General features: G+C 47.4%; 1 protein-coding gene across 4 annotated transcripts in view; it reads right to left on the bottom strand.

Annotated features, from left to right (window-relative positions):
• The window catches only part of ASAP2 (ArfGAP with SH3 domain, ankyrin repeat and PH domain 2), a 170,904-nt gene that overhangs the window by 56,374 nt on the left and 97,040 nt on the right, over positions 1-17,490 (bottom strand). For all 4 annotated transcript variants that reach the window (XM_078445000.1, XM_078445001.1, XM_078445002.1 and 1 more), the window contains exons 4-9: positions 16,339-16,413; positions 14,527-14,576; positions 12,062-12,191; positions 6,595-6,680; positions 640-715; positions 19-105 (exon numbers count right to left, since the gene is read on the bottom strand). In XM_078445000.1, the coding sequence (XP_078301126.1) occupies positions 19-105; positions 640-715; positions 6,595-6,680; positions 12,062-12,191; positions 14,527-14,576; positions 16,339-16,413 (504 nt within the window). The remainder of the gene's footprint in view (positions 1-18; positions 106-639; positions 716-6,594; positions 6,681-12,061; positions 12,192-14,526; positions 14,577-16,338; positions 16,414-17,490) is intronic.

Here is a 17,490-nt window from a genome sequence, read left to right as displayed (position 1 = left end):
AAAATTAAATCCCCTCACCTCTTTCTGTTCAACCTGCAAGGCTGATTTCAAAATATCGCGAAGCTGTATCAACTGCCTTCTCTCTTCATCCTGGGCCTGCTTGATCTTGAAAAAACAAAACAAAGCGGAGAGAAGCACGCCTGAGGTACAGTGAGGCGCTGGGGCTCATAGGGCATCTCCACATAAGCACCTCAAATGCATCCCCCTCCGATCACACCCTCTCGCAGCCAAGACAGAGGACGGGAACGGAGGCTTCCACGAGGCATCACGAGGCTGTCAGCGTCCGGGTAGCACGGCACGCAAACACAGGGGCGCGCAGAAGCAGTGTGGAAGTCAAAGCATGTGCTGCATAAAAACCACTTCAACACTGGGGCGCCTGGGTGGCTTGGTCAGTTAAGCGTCTGACTTCGGCTCAGGTCATGATCTCACGGTCCGTGAGTTCGAGCCCCGCGTCGGGCTCTGTGCTGACGGCTCAGAGCCTGGAGCCTGTTTCAGATTCTGTGTCTCCCTCTCTCTCTGCCCCTCCCCTGTTCATGCTCTGTCTCTCTCTGTCTCAAAAATAAATAAACGTTAAAAAAAAAAAATTAAAAAAAAAAAAAAAAACCACTTCAACACTAACGTGGGAGGGAAGCCACTTACTGTGTGAAGGTCTGTTGAAAGTGTCTCAATGGAAGGCTTGAGGCTCTCAACTGCTTTCAGTCCATCCTGGAAAAAACTAAGAGGACAAAAGAAGAAAGAGGAAACAATGTCGTTAGATGGAGAAAATACTTCTTTAAAGGAAAGTGAGTGAAATCGTTATGTAATTCCTGGGGGGGGGGGGGGGGTGGGGGAAAGACTGTGGGACCCAAACTTTAAAATGTCAGGCAAACAAAGAAGAAAATCACACTTAAACTACACGAAGTGACAGAAAAGGAACGGCAAGAAAGTCTACGTGTTTATCGTTGTTCTTGACGCAGAGGAAAGGAGCCCTAAGTTTTCTTTTTTAAAAAAAAATTTTTTTTCTTAATGTTTTTACTTATTTTCGAGACAGAGAGAGACAGAGCATGAGCAGGGAAGGGGCAGAGAGAGAGGGAGACACAGAATCAGAAGCAGGCTCCAGGCTCTGAGCCATCAGCACAGAGCCCGACGCGGGGCTCGAACTCACGGACTGTGAGATCATGACCTGAGCTGAAGTCGGCCGCTCAACCGACTGAGCCCCCCAGGCGCCCCAAGAGCCCTAAGTTTTCAGTGTGTAGCGGGAAGCAGGAACCTCCTGGCAGCAGGCAGTAAAGGCTTTGGCTCAGGAATGGAAGGATGTGAGGTCAGAAAAGCATGGGGTGCAAAGAATAAGACACTGAAGCCTCTTCCTTCACAGTTAACAGCAAGGAGAAAAGAGAATGCAGGGAACGGCCATGCCCCATCTGCAGCATAGGGGAATGTGGCTGCAGAACTGGACCTCAGATAGAAAAAGGAAACTTTTTGTTTTAAAGCTCAGAACTCCACGTTTGTGAGGTCATTTATAGTAAGTGAGGCAAGAAATGTCACAGAAGGCAGACAAGTTTTCCTGCAGGAACAGTGAGCTGATGCTCACCACTGCCTCCGAAGCATGTTGTGTACCACCCTCTTGACAGAAATGAAGAAATCGCTTCCCCACGAGCTCAGGACAGAGTTCAAAACCTGTCATGAGACCTGTAGCACCCACGTGCTTTGGCTTCCGCCTGTGTCTCCAGGCCTCAAGTAGCACCATTTGCCCCTTCCATTCACTAGATTCCAGACCTACCAGCAGTCTATGGCCATCAGATCCCTCCTGCCCCAGGACCTTTGCATATGCTGCTTCTGCTTTCTAAAAACCTCTCCCTGCGAATATCTTCTGTTTTGCCTGGATTATTCCTACCCATTCTTCAAGTTTTAAGTTAAATATCACTTTGTTAGTGAGGTCTCCATGCTTTAAAAAGAGTCTCCTTGCTATATTCTCTGAGCACTCTGTCTCTTCCTTCAAAACCCTTAGCACAACTAGCATTACGTAGCCATTAGTGTGATTGTTTAAAATACACCCACCCTCCCTTAGATCTGAAGTTCCAGAGGGTAAACACACGGTATCCACAAGGGCTCGCACATTTCAAGCACACAGTATGTGCTGAATAGAAAAACAAACTGATGAAGGGAGGAAGGACTCTCCAGCTTTGGCCGGATGACTGGAAGGAGACGATCTTCAAAATGTGATGTGGGTCCCACATGTGTTCACGTGAGGTGATGGTTATTCCTTCTAAACTCAGCAACGGTCCTGGGGGACTTTCCCTGGTGAAGTATGGAATGGACAGGAGGGGCTATAAAGGCCACGCAGCGTGACATTTAATGCGATAATTCCAAGGGGGAAGGGACAGGAATATATACGGATGGAATGTGGGTTATGAACCGTTACTAGCCAGGCAGCAGGAATCACAGAAGCTGTGCAGTTCTCGCCTGAATTTGCACATACAGGCGTAACTCTTTGTCCTATATTCTCATTCCTGTATTTTACCAAAGTCACGTCAGAGTGTTCAGAGGACTGCTCCACGTGTCTGCGTCCACCGTCAGGGCGGAGGGGCCGTGCCTTCCACCCCCTGCCACCACGGCCGGCAAATGACAGGCGCTCCTCTAAACTGGAAAGGAAATCAGGAAGCACACACGCAGGAATGGGAAACTGAGCTCCTCCCCTGCTGTCACGAACTCCTCTGGTTTTCATGCTTTGCTCCGGTTACGTTTTTTCTTTATAGAAACTATCTCTTCAATCACTCCAAATTCTTATGGAATAGGTGGAAAGAGAGGGAGAGAGAGAGGGAGAGAACACCAGGATGAGGAGCCCGAAAAGTATCACAGAAGATGGCACGGAAATGGTCCTGCTCCTGGGGACCCACGAAGGGGAGCAGGTGCACAGCTCCAAGAATCTCTACACCTGCAACCGTCCGTGGAGAGGAGAGCCCTGTTGTGGAGGCAAGTACTCAGAACTCAGAGAACTCAGAGTACAAAGAACTCAGGGCTTCTAGTCACACATGTCATTTCCAGCATGACCCTGGATGGTGCGCTGGGGGTAACGACACAAACTTGGGTTTAAGATGTGGTTCTTATCTTTGTAATCACCCAGCCGATCTTGACCATCTACTTAGAACACCTCCTCCCTCTGACTGTCAAAATCCCTATCTTTCTGTACCCTCCTTTTTGAGGCGTGTTTTGGCACCTCAGTATACCCTCCCAAGCCTCAGGGAAAGTGTCGAAGAAAAGGGCCGTCGCTGCTTCATCACCTGCCACCACTGTGACATTTCCTTTCTTTTTTTTAAAGAGTTTATATTTAAGTAATCTCTACACTCGACGTAGGGTTCAAACTCACAACCCTGAGATCGAGAGTCACTGGCTCCACTGACTGAGTCACACCCCATCACTGTGACGTTTCTAAGTATAAACCCTGGCACATTTTTCTTAGGTTGAATCATCAACACTGGCCCAACCTTCAGTCAAACAACGTTTACCATCAATACCACCAAATATCAGTTTTTGTTTGTTTGAATTGTTTTTCGTTAAATGGTTTCTACACAGCCTGACCGAACCCTCAAGCCTTTAAAATGCACCTGCCGAGGCTCAGTCTTCAAGCTCCCGCCAAGCAGGGTGCCCTCCGCCTCTGGCTGTAGCCTTCCCAGCAGCATCCTGCCATCAGGGCCCAGGACTCGCCTGCCCTTTGCGCCCTGGCCCTGCCTTTCAAGGCAGCAAGCTTGTCTGGGGCCCTGGACCTGTGTCTCCCAAGTTCATCAGGCAACAGCTGGTCATGGCGGTTCTCAGCAGAGAATATGCTAAGGGAGACCAGGAAGGAGATACGAGAACGTGCGGCGTGCAGCCACGTGGTCCTCCGTCCAATGGCCAACTCATTCCAGCCCTGCATTAACCTCCAAAATGCGGATGAGAAAAGTCAAAGCTGTGCAAATGATGGGAAGAGCATGCAGTACACACACACACACACACACACACACACACACACACACAGGAAGTAATGGAAGATTCATCATTCTCAAAGGTTGCTGAGCTCATGCCCATAAAAGGCCAACTAATTCACTTTTCCACCACTGGTCTGTTGCTACCCAACGGATCAGTTTGGGCAAAATAAAGAGGAAAAAAAGGAAATCCCAGAATAGCTCTTCAAAATAAAATATTATCAAGGAAGCGACCCACTTCCTAATCTGTCTCACATAAGGTTACAAGGACAAGTACTGAAGAAGTAATTTGTACGTTAATCACAACGTTAGGATTTTGAGTCTCCATAAAATAATTCATCTTGGAAATTCTACAAATTAGAAGCCGTTTTCTGTCCTCTGAGACTCTTTCCAAGCTTGGAGCTCTTCCCTTAGCCTACGGAGAATCACACGGCACGTCTTCCTCGGTGGTTTGACCTCGAGTGCACTGGAGACGTGCTGTCACCAAAACCGTAGTAAGAAGGCCAAAGCTGTGCCAAGTTCAACAGTGCGATTTCCTACGCCAGGTAAATGCACCACGCACGACAGACTGAACAAATGTCACGGCCCCTTTCCTTGAAGTCTACGTGGTTCGGTGGGAGACACGCCACAGTATGAAAGATGCCACGCTGGAAATATACAGGAGGTACGTGGGAGTGTCGAGATAATGCAGAAGGAAGAGAAGTAATTCCATCAGGGGAGGACCAGGTGATTTCAAAGTAGCAGTTAGGCTGGAGGTAGGTCTTAGGGATGGACAGAAGCCCGGGGAAAGCACAAAGGCCCAGCAAGACATTCTAGAGAAGAGAGCTGCATGTGCAAAGATACATTAGCGTGGGGCATGGCCTATTTGGGGACAAGCAAGCAGACAGGTGTGGCGATTCAACCTCCAAAGACTTCTCACATCAGTCACGCCCTCCATGGGCACCGTCCCCAGTCTAGGCCAAGACATCGTCATCTCTGGACTGCGCCGGGACAGAGCTGTGGGCGTAAGTGATCACTCACACCCACTCTTGCTCCTCGTTAAAGCAGAAATGGAATCGAGAAGCCTTCCCAGAGGTTTCCCATCACCCCTGCTCTCCTCTCCTCGCCTCACACTGTTCCACTGTTTCACAGCCGACCCCGCCCCCCGCCGCCAAAACCGTTACAGACATCATGTGTTTACTATCTGCCCACCTCATTAGAACCGCAGATTCGTGAGTAAGAAGTATCACCAGGACCCCAAACAGTGCCCGGCCCATATTGAGCCTGGGAGCTCGGTATCTGCTGAACGGAGCCCCGATTCGCAACTTTCGCGAGCTTCCTCCGTACATTTAGGATAAAACCTAAAACCTGTCACAAGCCTCCTAAGGCCGTCCACGTCTCTAGGCTCTTCCATCTGGTTTCATATCCCAATACCTTCCCTTGCCTCATTATGCTTAAGTCACACGAGGCTTCTTCCTGCCTTGAGACCCTGACCTTGCCTGGAATGTTCTTCCTCTACTTCTTACCTTCTTGACCTTTAGATCTCGGAGTCCATGCCTCCTCAAAGAGGCCGGCAGCTAGAGCCAGAAGGACGTGAGTATCCGCTATATCCTAGCAAGGATATATACAGCAAGGAATGGGGCGGGGCAGGGGTGCAGAGAAGAAGAAAAACCCAGTCCCTGCCTTCCATCTTCATCTAAATCAGGTCCTTCTACTCTTTCCTAGATTCCAACACTTCAGAACACGTTCCAAATGTGCAGCATAAAGCCGTTTGCTGAAGTTCACTCGCCTACTGGATTCGAGCAGGAACGGTGCCCGTGAAGGACAGTATTTCTCTCCAGCATCCAGGACAATGCCAGACACACAGTGCATGCTGCGAGTGAGGGATGAGCGAGGGGCTGGGCTACGCCAGGACCGGGGTTCGGGCAGCAGGAACGAAAGTGTGGCGTGATGAGGGCCGGGCTGTGCGGGGCTCACGTGTGGGCCAAGTGGAGTATGGGAGACGGCCACGAACACGGAAGCGTCTCCCTCTCCCCCACACTCAGCCTCCTTTGCTCATCGTGGTCACTTGCTTTACGGGATAACTCACACAGGACACTATTTCCTTAATTTAACACACTAATTTCTTTTAAACAACAACAACACAAAACATCTGTGAATCATGCATGAGATCAAACTGGTCTGTCCCTCTGCAAAAAGAGCAAAAATAAATACATCTGATGATTACTATAGATTTTTATATTATTTGTATTTTTTATCGAAGAGTCTTACACCACAAAATTTGCCCTTTTCAAGAGTACCACTCAGTGGTTTTTGTATATTCACCAAGTTGTGCCATCATTAGCACGGTCTCATTCCAGAACAGTTCACTACCCCAATTAGCAGTAATCCCCTACTTCCCCCAAGCCCCTGGCAATCAGTCACCTGTAGATCTATTCTTGGCCTTTCAAAGAGATAAAATCACATACAATGTGGCCTTCTGTGTCTGGCTTCTTTCACTTAGCACATTTCCAAGGTTCACCCGTGGTACAGCGTGTATCCGTACTTCATTTCTTTTACTAGTGAGTTTTAAATGACTGTTTATTTTCCTCAATGCAATACTGTATATCTACCAGGAGCTGCCTTAAAGTGAGAAACATTTGAAATGACATCATAACAAAGAAGAAGAACTTACTTGCATTGGGCATGAAAGTATTTGATCAGATTCTGAAGTAAATCCACTCCCTTTTTAATCTTAATTTCATTGACCTTCAGCAGGTACTGTTAAAAAAAAAAAAGGGCATGTCATAAGCAGAACAGAAGCTTGTGAGGACAGACCACCTTCTCCACTTCTCTGACATCTTCTACTAGGGGTAGAGCTCATGCCAGATGCTTAATATTTTCTGAAGGCCAGAACTGAACATGTCTCTTAGTTTGGGGCGACATGAATTACCTGATGTCCAGGTAACTGAATGTTTAAGTGCCAAGAACTCCTAGTAGTAAGACACTGTGCCTTAACCTGCTGGAAGAAATTTTCTTCGAGCTGCACAAAGGATGCGGATGGGTGGAGTGAAAGGGCTCTACCCATCCTGGACGCTTCTGTCCACATCCTCCTGCCCACGTCCCTTCTCTGGGCAGGTCGTCAGCTGCAACACTAAGTGCTAGTGTTTAGTATCTGAGACTCCTGTCACTGTGTCTCTGATCTTGGCACTTAAGAAAATGTGGCTGCTTATAAAAGCCAAATTTTAAATTTTTTTTAAAAAAAATGTTCTATTTACTTATTTATTTATTTAGAGAGACGCAGAGTATTGAGTAGGGGAGGGGCAGAGAGAGACGGAGACACAGAATCCAAAGCAGCCTCCTGGCTCTGAGCTGCTGTCAGCACAGAGCCCAAAGAGGGGCTCGAGCTCACGAACTGTGAGATCACGACCTAAGCCAAAGTCGGACGGTTAACTGACTGAGCCACCACCAGGCGTCCCAAAAACCAAATTTTAAGTTGAAATTACTTAAAGCCACTCTTCACTTTTCATTCATTCAGGAATGACCACTAAAATATCAGGAAGTCCCCAGGAATCTACAAAACCAGCATCAGGAAATGCATTCGTTCTTTGCTAACGGTTTACAGAACAAAGACTCCGTAAGTTCTCTATCCCTTCCACGGTGAGGATATGGCATACAGACCCCTGAGAACATGTCATCTCCGAGACTAGATGCTCCCGAAAGAGCGGCCGCCCTGCTGACCACACAGGCTTCTCGGCCACCAACTGGAAAGCTGACGTTCAGGCCACAGAGCCCAACAGGAGAGGAAGCAGCTTGTAAGGAGTTGACTACAAAATCTCAGTTTCCTACACCAACCTCCTGCATATCTTCCCCTTCTCTCAGTCTCATATTTATTCGCTGTTAACAAAATAAGATGTTTGGCAATGGATCGAAATGGTTAAGTGGTTAATAAGATGCTTGGCAATGCGTCAAAATATAAAACGTGCACCTTTTTGGTATAGATATTCTACTTACGGGAACTTTTTCTAAGAAGATAATCATAAAAGTTTATGAGCATGAATAGAAAACAAGGTTCACTGCAGATCTGCTTATAAAAGTAACAAACGGCAACCCAAATGCAATGAATGGAAAATTAAAGTACTGTGCAGCCACACACAAAAATTACTACGTAGCCAGGAAGCTAATAAAGCAGAGACTTTCTGACATGGAAAGATGCCCATGACATACTGGTGGCTCAAAATAATCAGGATACAAAGCACCAGTAGAAAATGATCCCGCTTATACAAATTATTTTTATGAATGGACACAGAGAGATATTTGAAAGACGTTTAGCTCAATATCAAAGTACTTATCTTTTGGGGTGATTTTTTTTTATGTTGAATACATTTTTTTAAATTTTATTTTTTAAATTTACATCCAAATTAGTTAGCATATAGTGCAATAATAATTTCAGCAGTAGATTCCTTAATGCCCCTTACCCATCTAGACCATCCCCCTCCCACAACCCTTCCAGTAACCCTCTGCTTGTTCTCCATATTTAAGAGTCTCTTATGTTTGTCCCCCTCCCTGTTTTTATATTATTTTTGTTTCCCTTCCCTTAGTTCATCCGTTTTGTACCTTAAAGTCTTCATATGAGTGAAGTCATATACTTGTCTTTCTCTGACTAATTTCACTCAGCATAATACCCTCCAGTTCCATCCACGTAGTTGCAAATGCCAAGATTTCATTTTTTTTGATTGTTGAGTAATACTCCATTATATATATACGAGTTGATTTTTAATTTCATATATACAGACTAACTTTTAAAAGTGTATTTTTTTTTTTAATTTGAGAGAGAGAGAATATGCATGCATGCACAAGCAGGGGAGGGGCAGAAGGAGAGAGAATCTCAAGCAGACTCCAGGTTCAGCCCAGGGCCCAATGTGGGGCTTGACCCCACGACCCTGGGATTATGACCTGAGCCAAAATCAAGTATTGTACTTTTCAACCGACTGAGCCACCCAGATACCTGAAGAGTGCATGTTTTTATAACCAAAGAAAAACAAGACGGGATCTCTCCTACATTTTCCATTCATGCATGCTCTACATCACCTATTTATGGCACACTGAATTTCTCTATAAAATTCATTTTGAAAAAAAAGTTACGGAGTTTTATTTTTTTAATATTCTTTTAAATTTTTTTATTCTTTATTATTTTTGAGAGAGAGAGAGAGACAGACAGACAGACTGAGAGCAAGCAGGGAAGGGGCAGAGAGAGCGAGGGAGACACAGAATCGGAAGCAGGTTCCAGGCTCTGAGCGCTCAGGACAGAGCCCGACGTGGGGCTGGAACTCACAGACTTGAGATCATGACCTGAGCTATAGTCGGCCACCCAAATGACTAAGCCACCCAGGCGCCCCAATGGAGCTTTAAAATAAAAGCCAGTCTTCAAGATTAGATCTTGGGCAACTAAAATTTTAAACCCCTAAACAACGGCAAACATTTACAAACTTGAGGTCCTCAGTATGAGGAACCAGTTGAACAATTTTACCACGATTAACTTCAGCATCTCCCTTGGAGATGTTGGATTCCGGGGGGAATGCTTTTCAGACATTCTTTCTTCCCCACAGAGAGCCCTTTCCAGCCCACTTCTGTTTGGCCCACATCTACATCTTTCATCGGATGCGTCCTCTTCTGGAAACCCCACCTCTGCCTCTGTACGTGCACACAGTGCCTGCCTCCGCTAATGGCCAGATCCACTAGGCTCGGCACACACAGGGGTCCACAGCCCACCCGGGGGCCGGCTCGGAAGGTGGCTCCTTTGTACAACTGAGAGGCGTCATTGACACAGCACATTTGCAATCAAATAAACTATTCTACCAATGCACACGATCCATTCACTGAACCCCAGAAGAGGAAAAGCAACAGTGTGGGGTGCCTACCTCAGAAAGCAATGCTGTGCCCCCCACTAGTAACACACTAATGGAGTTTCACAATTCACTAAACATTCTTTTTTTTTTTTTTTTTTAACGTTTATTTATTTTTGAGACAGAGAGAGACAGAGCATGAACAGGGGAGGGGCAGAGAGAGAGGGAGACACAGAATCAGAAGCAGGCTCCAGGCTCTGAGCCATCAGCCCAGAGCCCGACACGGGGCTCGAACCCACGGACCGTGAGATTGTGACCTGAGCTGAAGTCGGATGCTTAACCGACTGAACCACCCAGGCGCCCCTAAATATTCTTAAACAAGCAGTCTTTTGCAGAGTTTAGGCAAATGTATTTTCTCCTTACTGCAGCTGAAAAAAAAAAAAAAAAGAGCATAACCCAAACACACATATATACATACCTGTTCCAAATCCATTCTTTGTAAAACACTGCTACTTAATTTTACCCCAATTAAATAAAAACAATACCTAGTATTTGTGTAGCACATAGCAATTTCCTATGCCAGTCTTGTATCCTCTGGGCTGATTCCTTCAACACCGTGAGAAATTGGCCAGGCAGGCATTGTTATATACGAGGTCTGTTTATAAGACAACATGTATCTAAAAACATCCACTCTCCTATCTACAGTAAGACTTTGAGCTTAGCTGACTTTCTAAATATTCACTTAATGGAAAAAAAAAGTAGCAAAGGAAGAACAAAAGAACAAAGAAGACATGAGACATAAAACAACAAAAAAAGTAAGACAGTAGACATAAATCCAACCACATCAATAGCAACATCAATGTGAAAGGATTAAACAATCCCATCAAAAGGCAGAGACTGTCAGACTGGATTGAAAACATGCTGTCTACAGGAAACACACTTTAGATTCACACATACACTACAGGTTGAAAAGAAAAAAAACCATGCAAACAGAAGCTACGAGAGCTGGAGCAGCCGTACTAATATCAGACTAGTATCACCTCCTTGATCCCGGGACTGATTCTCCTCCACTGAGCACTTAGGAGACCGCTCTGGGAATAAAAACGCGTGTAAGCATACTCCTAAGATGCACTTGTCTAAAAGCTGAATGCCTGCTGCAATTAACATTCTGAAATCAACAAGCGCCTGTGCAACAGCCCTGCGGTTGACTGCTCCGTTGACTGCTCACAGGGACTCGAGAGCAAGGCTGAGCCAGCGACAGTGCCTGTCACAAACGGTACCTGTGCACCGTGCACACTTAAAACTCAGGTCTGCACCTGCTACGGCACAGACGCCGTCGAGTACACGGGCTTCCCCGGAACTGCCAGGAGAGCAAACCCTCAGGCAGAGGCAGGAGTGGTTTCCACAGGCCGTTTTTACAGAGACCCACAAGCAAGACATAAAAAGGCTGGAGGCAAAGGCCTTCAGGATTGGTTTCTAGTATTTTCCAGCCCCAAGCCTCTGCCAGGGAATGTCCCAGAGTGTCAGCACTGTTTCCTTCCCCCTCTCCAGAGGCAAGGGCTCAGGCTGCAGACAGGCACTCCCCAGGGCCTCCCACCTCGATGAGCGGACCTGGGAGGAAGCACTTCAGAGGCAGGTGGCTTGGCTCCCGGATGCCCTCTGTCACTGACGCCCGCATGCACCCAGACCCACAAGGGGACCAGCTGCATTTTCTTCCAGCTGACTTCTCCCTGGCCTCCTCATGGATTCCACTGTATAATGAGAGCCCACATACCTCATTAAAAAACACTAATGGAGGGAGTACTTTAGCGACGCTCCGTGTGAGAGGGAAGTCTGAGTACGTATTTGAGGCCAGAGAGGACGTTTGTTTAAATTTAGTTTCTTTCTTACCTTTTTTTTTTTTAAGTTTATTTTATTTATTCTGAGAGAGAGAGAGAGGGAGGGAGGGAGGAAATCCCAAGCACTGAGCCCGAAGCAGGGCTCAAACTCACGAACCAGGAGATCATGACCTGAGCCGAAGTCAAGAGTCGGCTGCTTGCTTAACTGACTGAGCCACGCAGGCGCCCCTCTTCCCTACCTTCAGTTAGTGGTTGGGGTTGGATTCAACTCATCCCACGCTCCAGGAGACTCAGCCTCCCCCAGTAAGAGCAACTGGACAAATGGAGTCCAATCATGCCCCGGTGTGCTGTCTGAAGCCTCTGGAAGTGTGCATTCTCCACAGGAGTTGACACGCGGTGAAGACCGGCTGCAAGACAGCACCCACCCCCCCAGCTGGCTGCCTGCCCCCCGCAGGAACCTGCACCCCCCAGCTCTCACCTCGCACATCTGGAGCTGGAAAAGCCGCCTCTCCTTCTCCATCTCTTCGGCGATTTCAGCCCCGCTGATCTCGGTGCGAATCATCCCATGCAGCTTGGCATGCTCCTTCTTCTCCTTTTCAATTTTAGTGCTGCAGGTGAAAAAAGCAAGGATAATTTGAGATGCCACCTGGCACGGCAGTCCAAACCAGACCAGACGGGCCTGTGGGGATCCCATTACTCAGCCTGCGAGACAAACGTGCATGAGTCTTCTAGAAACAAGACGGCCTCTCAACTCACCGGAATGGAAGATGCGTGTGGTCATAAGAACGTCACACTTGGCCTTTTTTGGGTACTGACTCAAAATATACTTTCCTAAGCACCTACTTCGTGCCAGATCTGGGTCAGAAGAGGTAAGAGAGCCTGCTTACACCTCAGAGGCTTCCTTCAGGGCAGCGCTCTGTTTGTCCGTCCGTCCGTGTGTGTGTCTGTTGGTGTGCCCGCTGAGCCACACACAGGGTGCCATGTGGCGGGAGACTCCCTCCCTCCTGGGATTTCTCCCTGCTGCTCTCCACCCGCCTCCTCGCTGAGTGAGGTCTTGCCAGGGCTCTGCCTCGACTAGGACAGCGCTCTCTGTCGCAGAACAACCCTCACACGTAAATGGTTAAAGAATTACTTTTAAAAACTATCTTAGAATTATTTCAAGCTCTCACACTCTCAAATCCTGGGATTTTGTGAGTAATTCTGTCCCCACTCCATGTACGTATGTCCTGATTTTACCGAATTTGATCTCATTCCCCTTTCAAACCTTTCCCTTTCAGAACCACAAGAGCCTCTCAGGTAACCTTTTTCAAAATCCCCCTCCGTGCCCCTGGTTCAGAAATGCCCAGAAGCGTCTCCTCTGAGAGGCCTGAGGGCGGCCCCAACAGCAGCTGAATGGAAATCCACCTCTGGCCGTGACCCGATGACTCTGGAGGATTGGCAACAAACCAGCGAGTTTTGGCTTCCTGTCTACACGGGAGGCCTGGTGAGCCTCTCCCTGTCGAGTGCACAGCACTGGTCAGCGGAGGAAGGAGGCTCAGGGCAGGGACAGCAAGCCTGGAGCTTCTCCGGGATGAACAGACCTTCACGTGCTCCAGTTTATTCCATTAGTAAAATCCAGAATTTGGGGATCGGAGCCACTTGGAGAAATTTTGGTGTAGAAATTTAAGATTTCCAGGAAGGGACAAGTATCAGATGTTTGGTATTCCCTGGTTTGAGCTTTGTGATCCTTCTCCACTGAACAGATACCCGGGGCTGGTTTTAAAAACAACACACACAGGGGCGCCTGGGTGGCGCAGTCGGTTAAGAGTCCGACTTCAGCCAGGTCACGATCTCGCGGTCCGTGAGTTTGAGCCCCGCGTCAGGCTCTGGGCTGATGGCTCGGAGCCTGGAGCCTGTTTCCGATTCTGTGTCTCCCTCTCTCTCTGCCCCTCCCCCATTCATGCTCTGTCTCTCTCTGTCCCAAAAATAAATAAAAAACATTGAAAAAAAAAAAATTTAAAAACAACACACACACACACACACACACACACACAAAACCCCAAGTCCAATTAAATACTTGTAGTGACATCTCGAACAGCTTTCTTCTTAACACCTCTCACTTTGCCAGATGGCTTCATGTTAAAGTCTCTCTCTCCACTCAGAAAACTACATTGTTACCCAATGCGCAGTCATTACACAGCAAACATGAGACATTTCAAAACATGTTCTCTCTCTCTCAAGTATTTACAGTAATTAAAACCACTATCGCTGCAATCACCAGCCCAATTCTAGTGAGCGAGTGGGATTGTCTCCATGCTGGGAAGGAGAAACCGTGACCAGGAGCGATGGCTGGAGCCCACCCGAGAGGTCCTGTCTTCAGGGGGGACCGTGGTGCACATCCAAGAATGAGCTGACCCTTTTCTTCACATTCTTGCAGCAGATGAAGCCATCAAATAAGGCTAGCGTGGGGAGTTCCAACAAGCTCTTTTCTCTCTCTCTTTCTAAACCAAGGGACTGGTGCTTTGGAGAAATACAGACACAAAGCTAAAAGCAGATGGCTCATGCAAATCGCCAGCAAGATGAAGTCTGAAATCGTGCAACTGTCATAAATGGTGATCAAGTAGAGAAAGTGTTTTTTTTTAAAAAAGGAAAAAAAAAAAAAAAAAAAAACACACCTCCCGAGAAAACCTGGCCTTATCCTTCAATCAGCTTTCCTGAAAATAACCCTCTACACCCGTGATGACATAACAGAAAAGGGACCAGGAACAACTTGTTTGAAGAGGTCCAGGGCGTCGCTGAATTTAGACACCGAGTATGGAAGCATCTGGCACAAACCACAGCAAGACGGTTTTAAGGGAATCCGTCCCTGGGTTAAGGTTTATTTAAGAAAATACCTTTAAGCTATTAAAAGCTCAGTTTAAAGTTAAAATCTCAAATTACCTACTAAAAAATGGCAACACTCACATTTTTGTTTCATAGTCCTTCCAAGCTTTATCAAAAGGCTTTTTCAGATCCTGCAAACAGAGAGGCATAAATTAAACAGAACTAGTATTAACTTCCGGGCAAGACAACTTACTTATTCCTAGACTGGCCCGAAAGGAACATTAATTTCTGTAACAAATGACGCATGCGATCCCAGGGAAAAGAAAGAGCATGAAAAAAGCACAGGCTTTTAACGAGATGAGCAGACATATGCCAAATGCATGGAGGACAAGAATCCCATCGCACACCCGCTCCCCACTGGCGTATCAACTCATGGCCTGTGGTGTTCGACCCATACCCTGCCCTCTGCCTTAGGACTACTCTAAAATTAAACCCAGAAAAACATTTAATCTGCAAGTATTTTAGTACCTCTCTCTACAGAAAAAAAAAAAAAAAAAGGCAGGGGGGGACTCTGACTTTTTCTACGACCAGGAGAGATGTAACCCCAATTTGGGCCCCAACAACAAGGATATAAAAGCCATTCACCTTCTCCTGAGGTTTTTGTAGAGAGAGGTACTAAAATACTAAAACACAAGAGAAGGTGAATGGCTTTTATATCCTTGTTGTTGGGGCCCAAATCAGGGTTACATCTTTCCTGTTCGTAGAAAAGTCAGAACCCCCCCTCCCCCCTTTTTTTTCCTACTCTTGTGTCTGGCACTTAGGACCTCGGACGCTGATAAAGCCAGTCTCAAAAGCACAATGAGCCACTAGAAATGCTACCAAATGGCTCCCACCTACTTATGCTCCCTTTCCCAGGGTTCCTTTGTAAGAAAGGACCTCCTTTTGGGGGGAGGGACTTATTTTTTCTCTTTTGACTATTCACTGTCCTCATGACAAGGCCAAGGCTCCTCGCCTGGCATCCGAGGCCTTCCAGGAACTAGTCCTTCCCATCGGGGAAGCCTCGTCTCCTGCTCCTGCACCTCCCCGGACAAAAGCCACATGAAAAGCCTCAGGAGCGGGACCCTGTCGTGCTCCCACGCCCGTACACACGTGTCCCTCTGCCCTCCCATCCTGCTGACTCGGCTGGCGTGTTATTTTAGGACCCAGGGTCGGTCCAGGACAGCGAGGAATGTTCCCCGGGTCCTCCCGGCTCACCAGGCCCAGGGCTCCCGCTGCCCCAACAGCCTGCCTGCGCTTCCCATGTGCCAGACATGACTGGGAATCAAGTGCAGATCCAGTCAAAGAATCTCATCTCCTAAGAACTGGGGCACAATCATCTGTTTTTTGTATGACACATCTGTTTGTGCCAGGGACACGCTCAGCGTCTGGTATAGATGCCACTCGAGCCGAATGTTCCTCACTCACATGCTCACGGAACAGTTCACACCTGAGGTCTCTCTTCCCGAACAAGGAATATCCTTTGGAGGACAGAAAGATCAAGTCGGCTCAAGCCGCCCTGGGCCAGATTTTCCTACCGGGAAACCACATCCTGGCCAGGACCTTTCTCCCAGCGGTCAACCAGCCACACGCCAGCCGGACAACCAGACTTCCCCACACGGGTTTCCCCGCTCAGCTGACAGAGCCCCAAACCGTTCACAGGTTCCCAAAGGGCTGTTCTCTCCCTTCACGCCCCCCTTGCCATCCCACGTTTAGAGCACCAGCAGGAGGACCGGAAAGGCCATGGGTCACCCCTGGTGTGGCTGAAAGGTGGTGCCAAGGTAGCAAATCAAGGGAAACTGAGGGAGCAGGATGCCGTCCTGCCATCCCAGTAAGAACACTGCTGCCCCAACAGGCTGGCGTGACTGTGGTTCTCGGTTCCACGGGGAGCAGGAATCAGAGTCGTTAAGGACATACCCCTTTCACGCCTTTCAGGTCCCCCTTCAGCAGACTGTCCAGAGGGAAGGAGATGATGTTGTTCATATTCTGAATCTAAAAAGCAAGCACACAAAATTCTTATTCGATTTCCTTTTTTTTTTTTAATTTTTAATTTTATTTATGTATTTCTTTAGAGAGAGATAGAAAAAGCACGAGGAGGGGAGGGAAGACAGAGAGAGAGGCAGAGAGAGGGGGAGAGAAAGAACACCAAGCAGGCCCCTTGCTGTCACTGAGAAGCCCGACGCGGGGCTCGATCTCATGAACCGTGAGATCATGACTTGAGCTGATAGCCAAGAGTCAGACGCTCAACCTATTTCCTTTTTAATCTGAAGTAAGAACAGCAGATGTTCAAGAACACCTGGTAATAATTAACCTTCACCAAAAACCTGGTGCATGATCGCTTTACCCATTCCTACGTTCTTCGTGGTGATTTCATTTTACAAATAAAACTGTAACAAGTCTATTTTTCACAACAGCCTTCTACTACTAAAGTATGAAGTTTGTGGAAAGATAATTATTACAGTGAAGACAAATTATTTCAAAACAACCAATGACAGAATCACTTTAAAGATATCAGAACAGAGGGGTGTCTGGGTGGCTCAGTCAGTTATGTGTCCGACTTCGGCTCAGATCACGATCTCCCCGTTTGTGAGTTCGAGACCCGCATTGGGCTCTGTGCTGACAGCTCAGAGCCTGGAACTCCTTCAGATTCTGTGTCTTCGTCTCTCTCTGCCCCTCCCTCACTTGTGGTCTGTCTCTCTCTCAAAAATAAACAAACGTTAAAAAATAAAATAAAATAAAAAAGATACTAGAACAGAATCACAAACACTTCCTGCTATCACTCGTGGCTCTTAGCTCCTGGGCTATGGCTTACTCAAGTCTCAGGCTCACAGACCACAGCATTCCCACGGTGGCCCCCCACGGGGAAAATGAGAACGAAAAAGAGAACGAGAGGGGCGCTTCTGTCTCTTGGTGAACGTGTGGGAGTCAAGGTTCAGAGAGAGGAAAAGGAACGAGTGTGTGTTTGTGGTGTGTGTGAGGTGTGGGGCGCGTGTGGGATGTGTGGTGTGCATGTGTACAATGTGAATGCGTGTGTGTGAAAGCGTGTGTATGTGTTCCTAGTGTGTGTGC

Source organism: Panthera onca, chromosome A3 (genome assembly GCF_046562875.1).
Source record: "Panthera onca isolate mPanOnc1 chromosome A3, mPanOnc1 haplotype 2, whole genome shotgun sequence".
NCBI lineage: Eukaryota > Metazoa > Chordata > Mammalia > Carnivora > Felidae > Panthera > Panthera onca.
The sequence above is the reverse complement of the archived record's forward strand: the minus strand, read 5'-3'. Positions and strand labels throughout refer to the sequence as shown.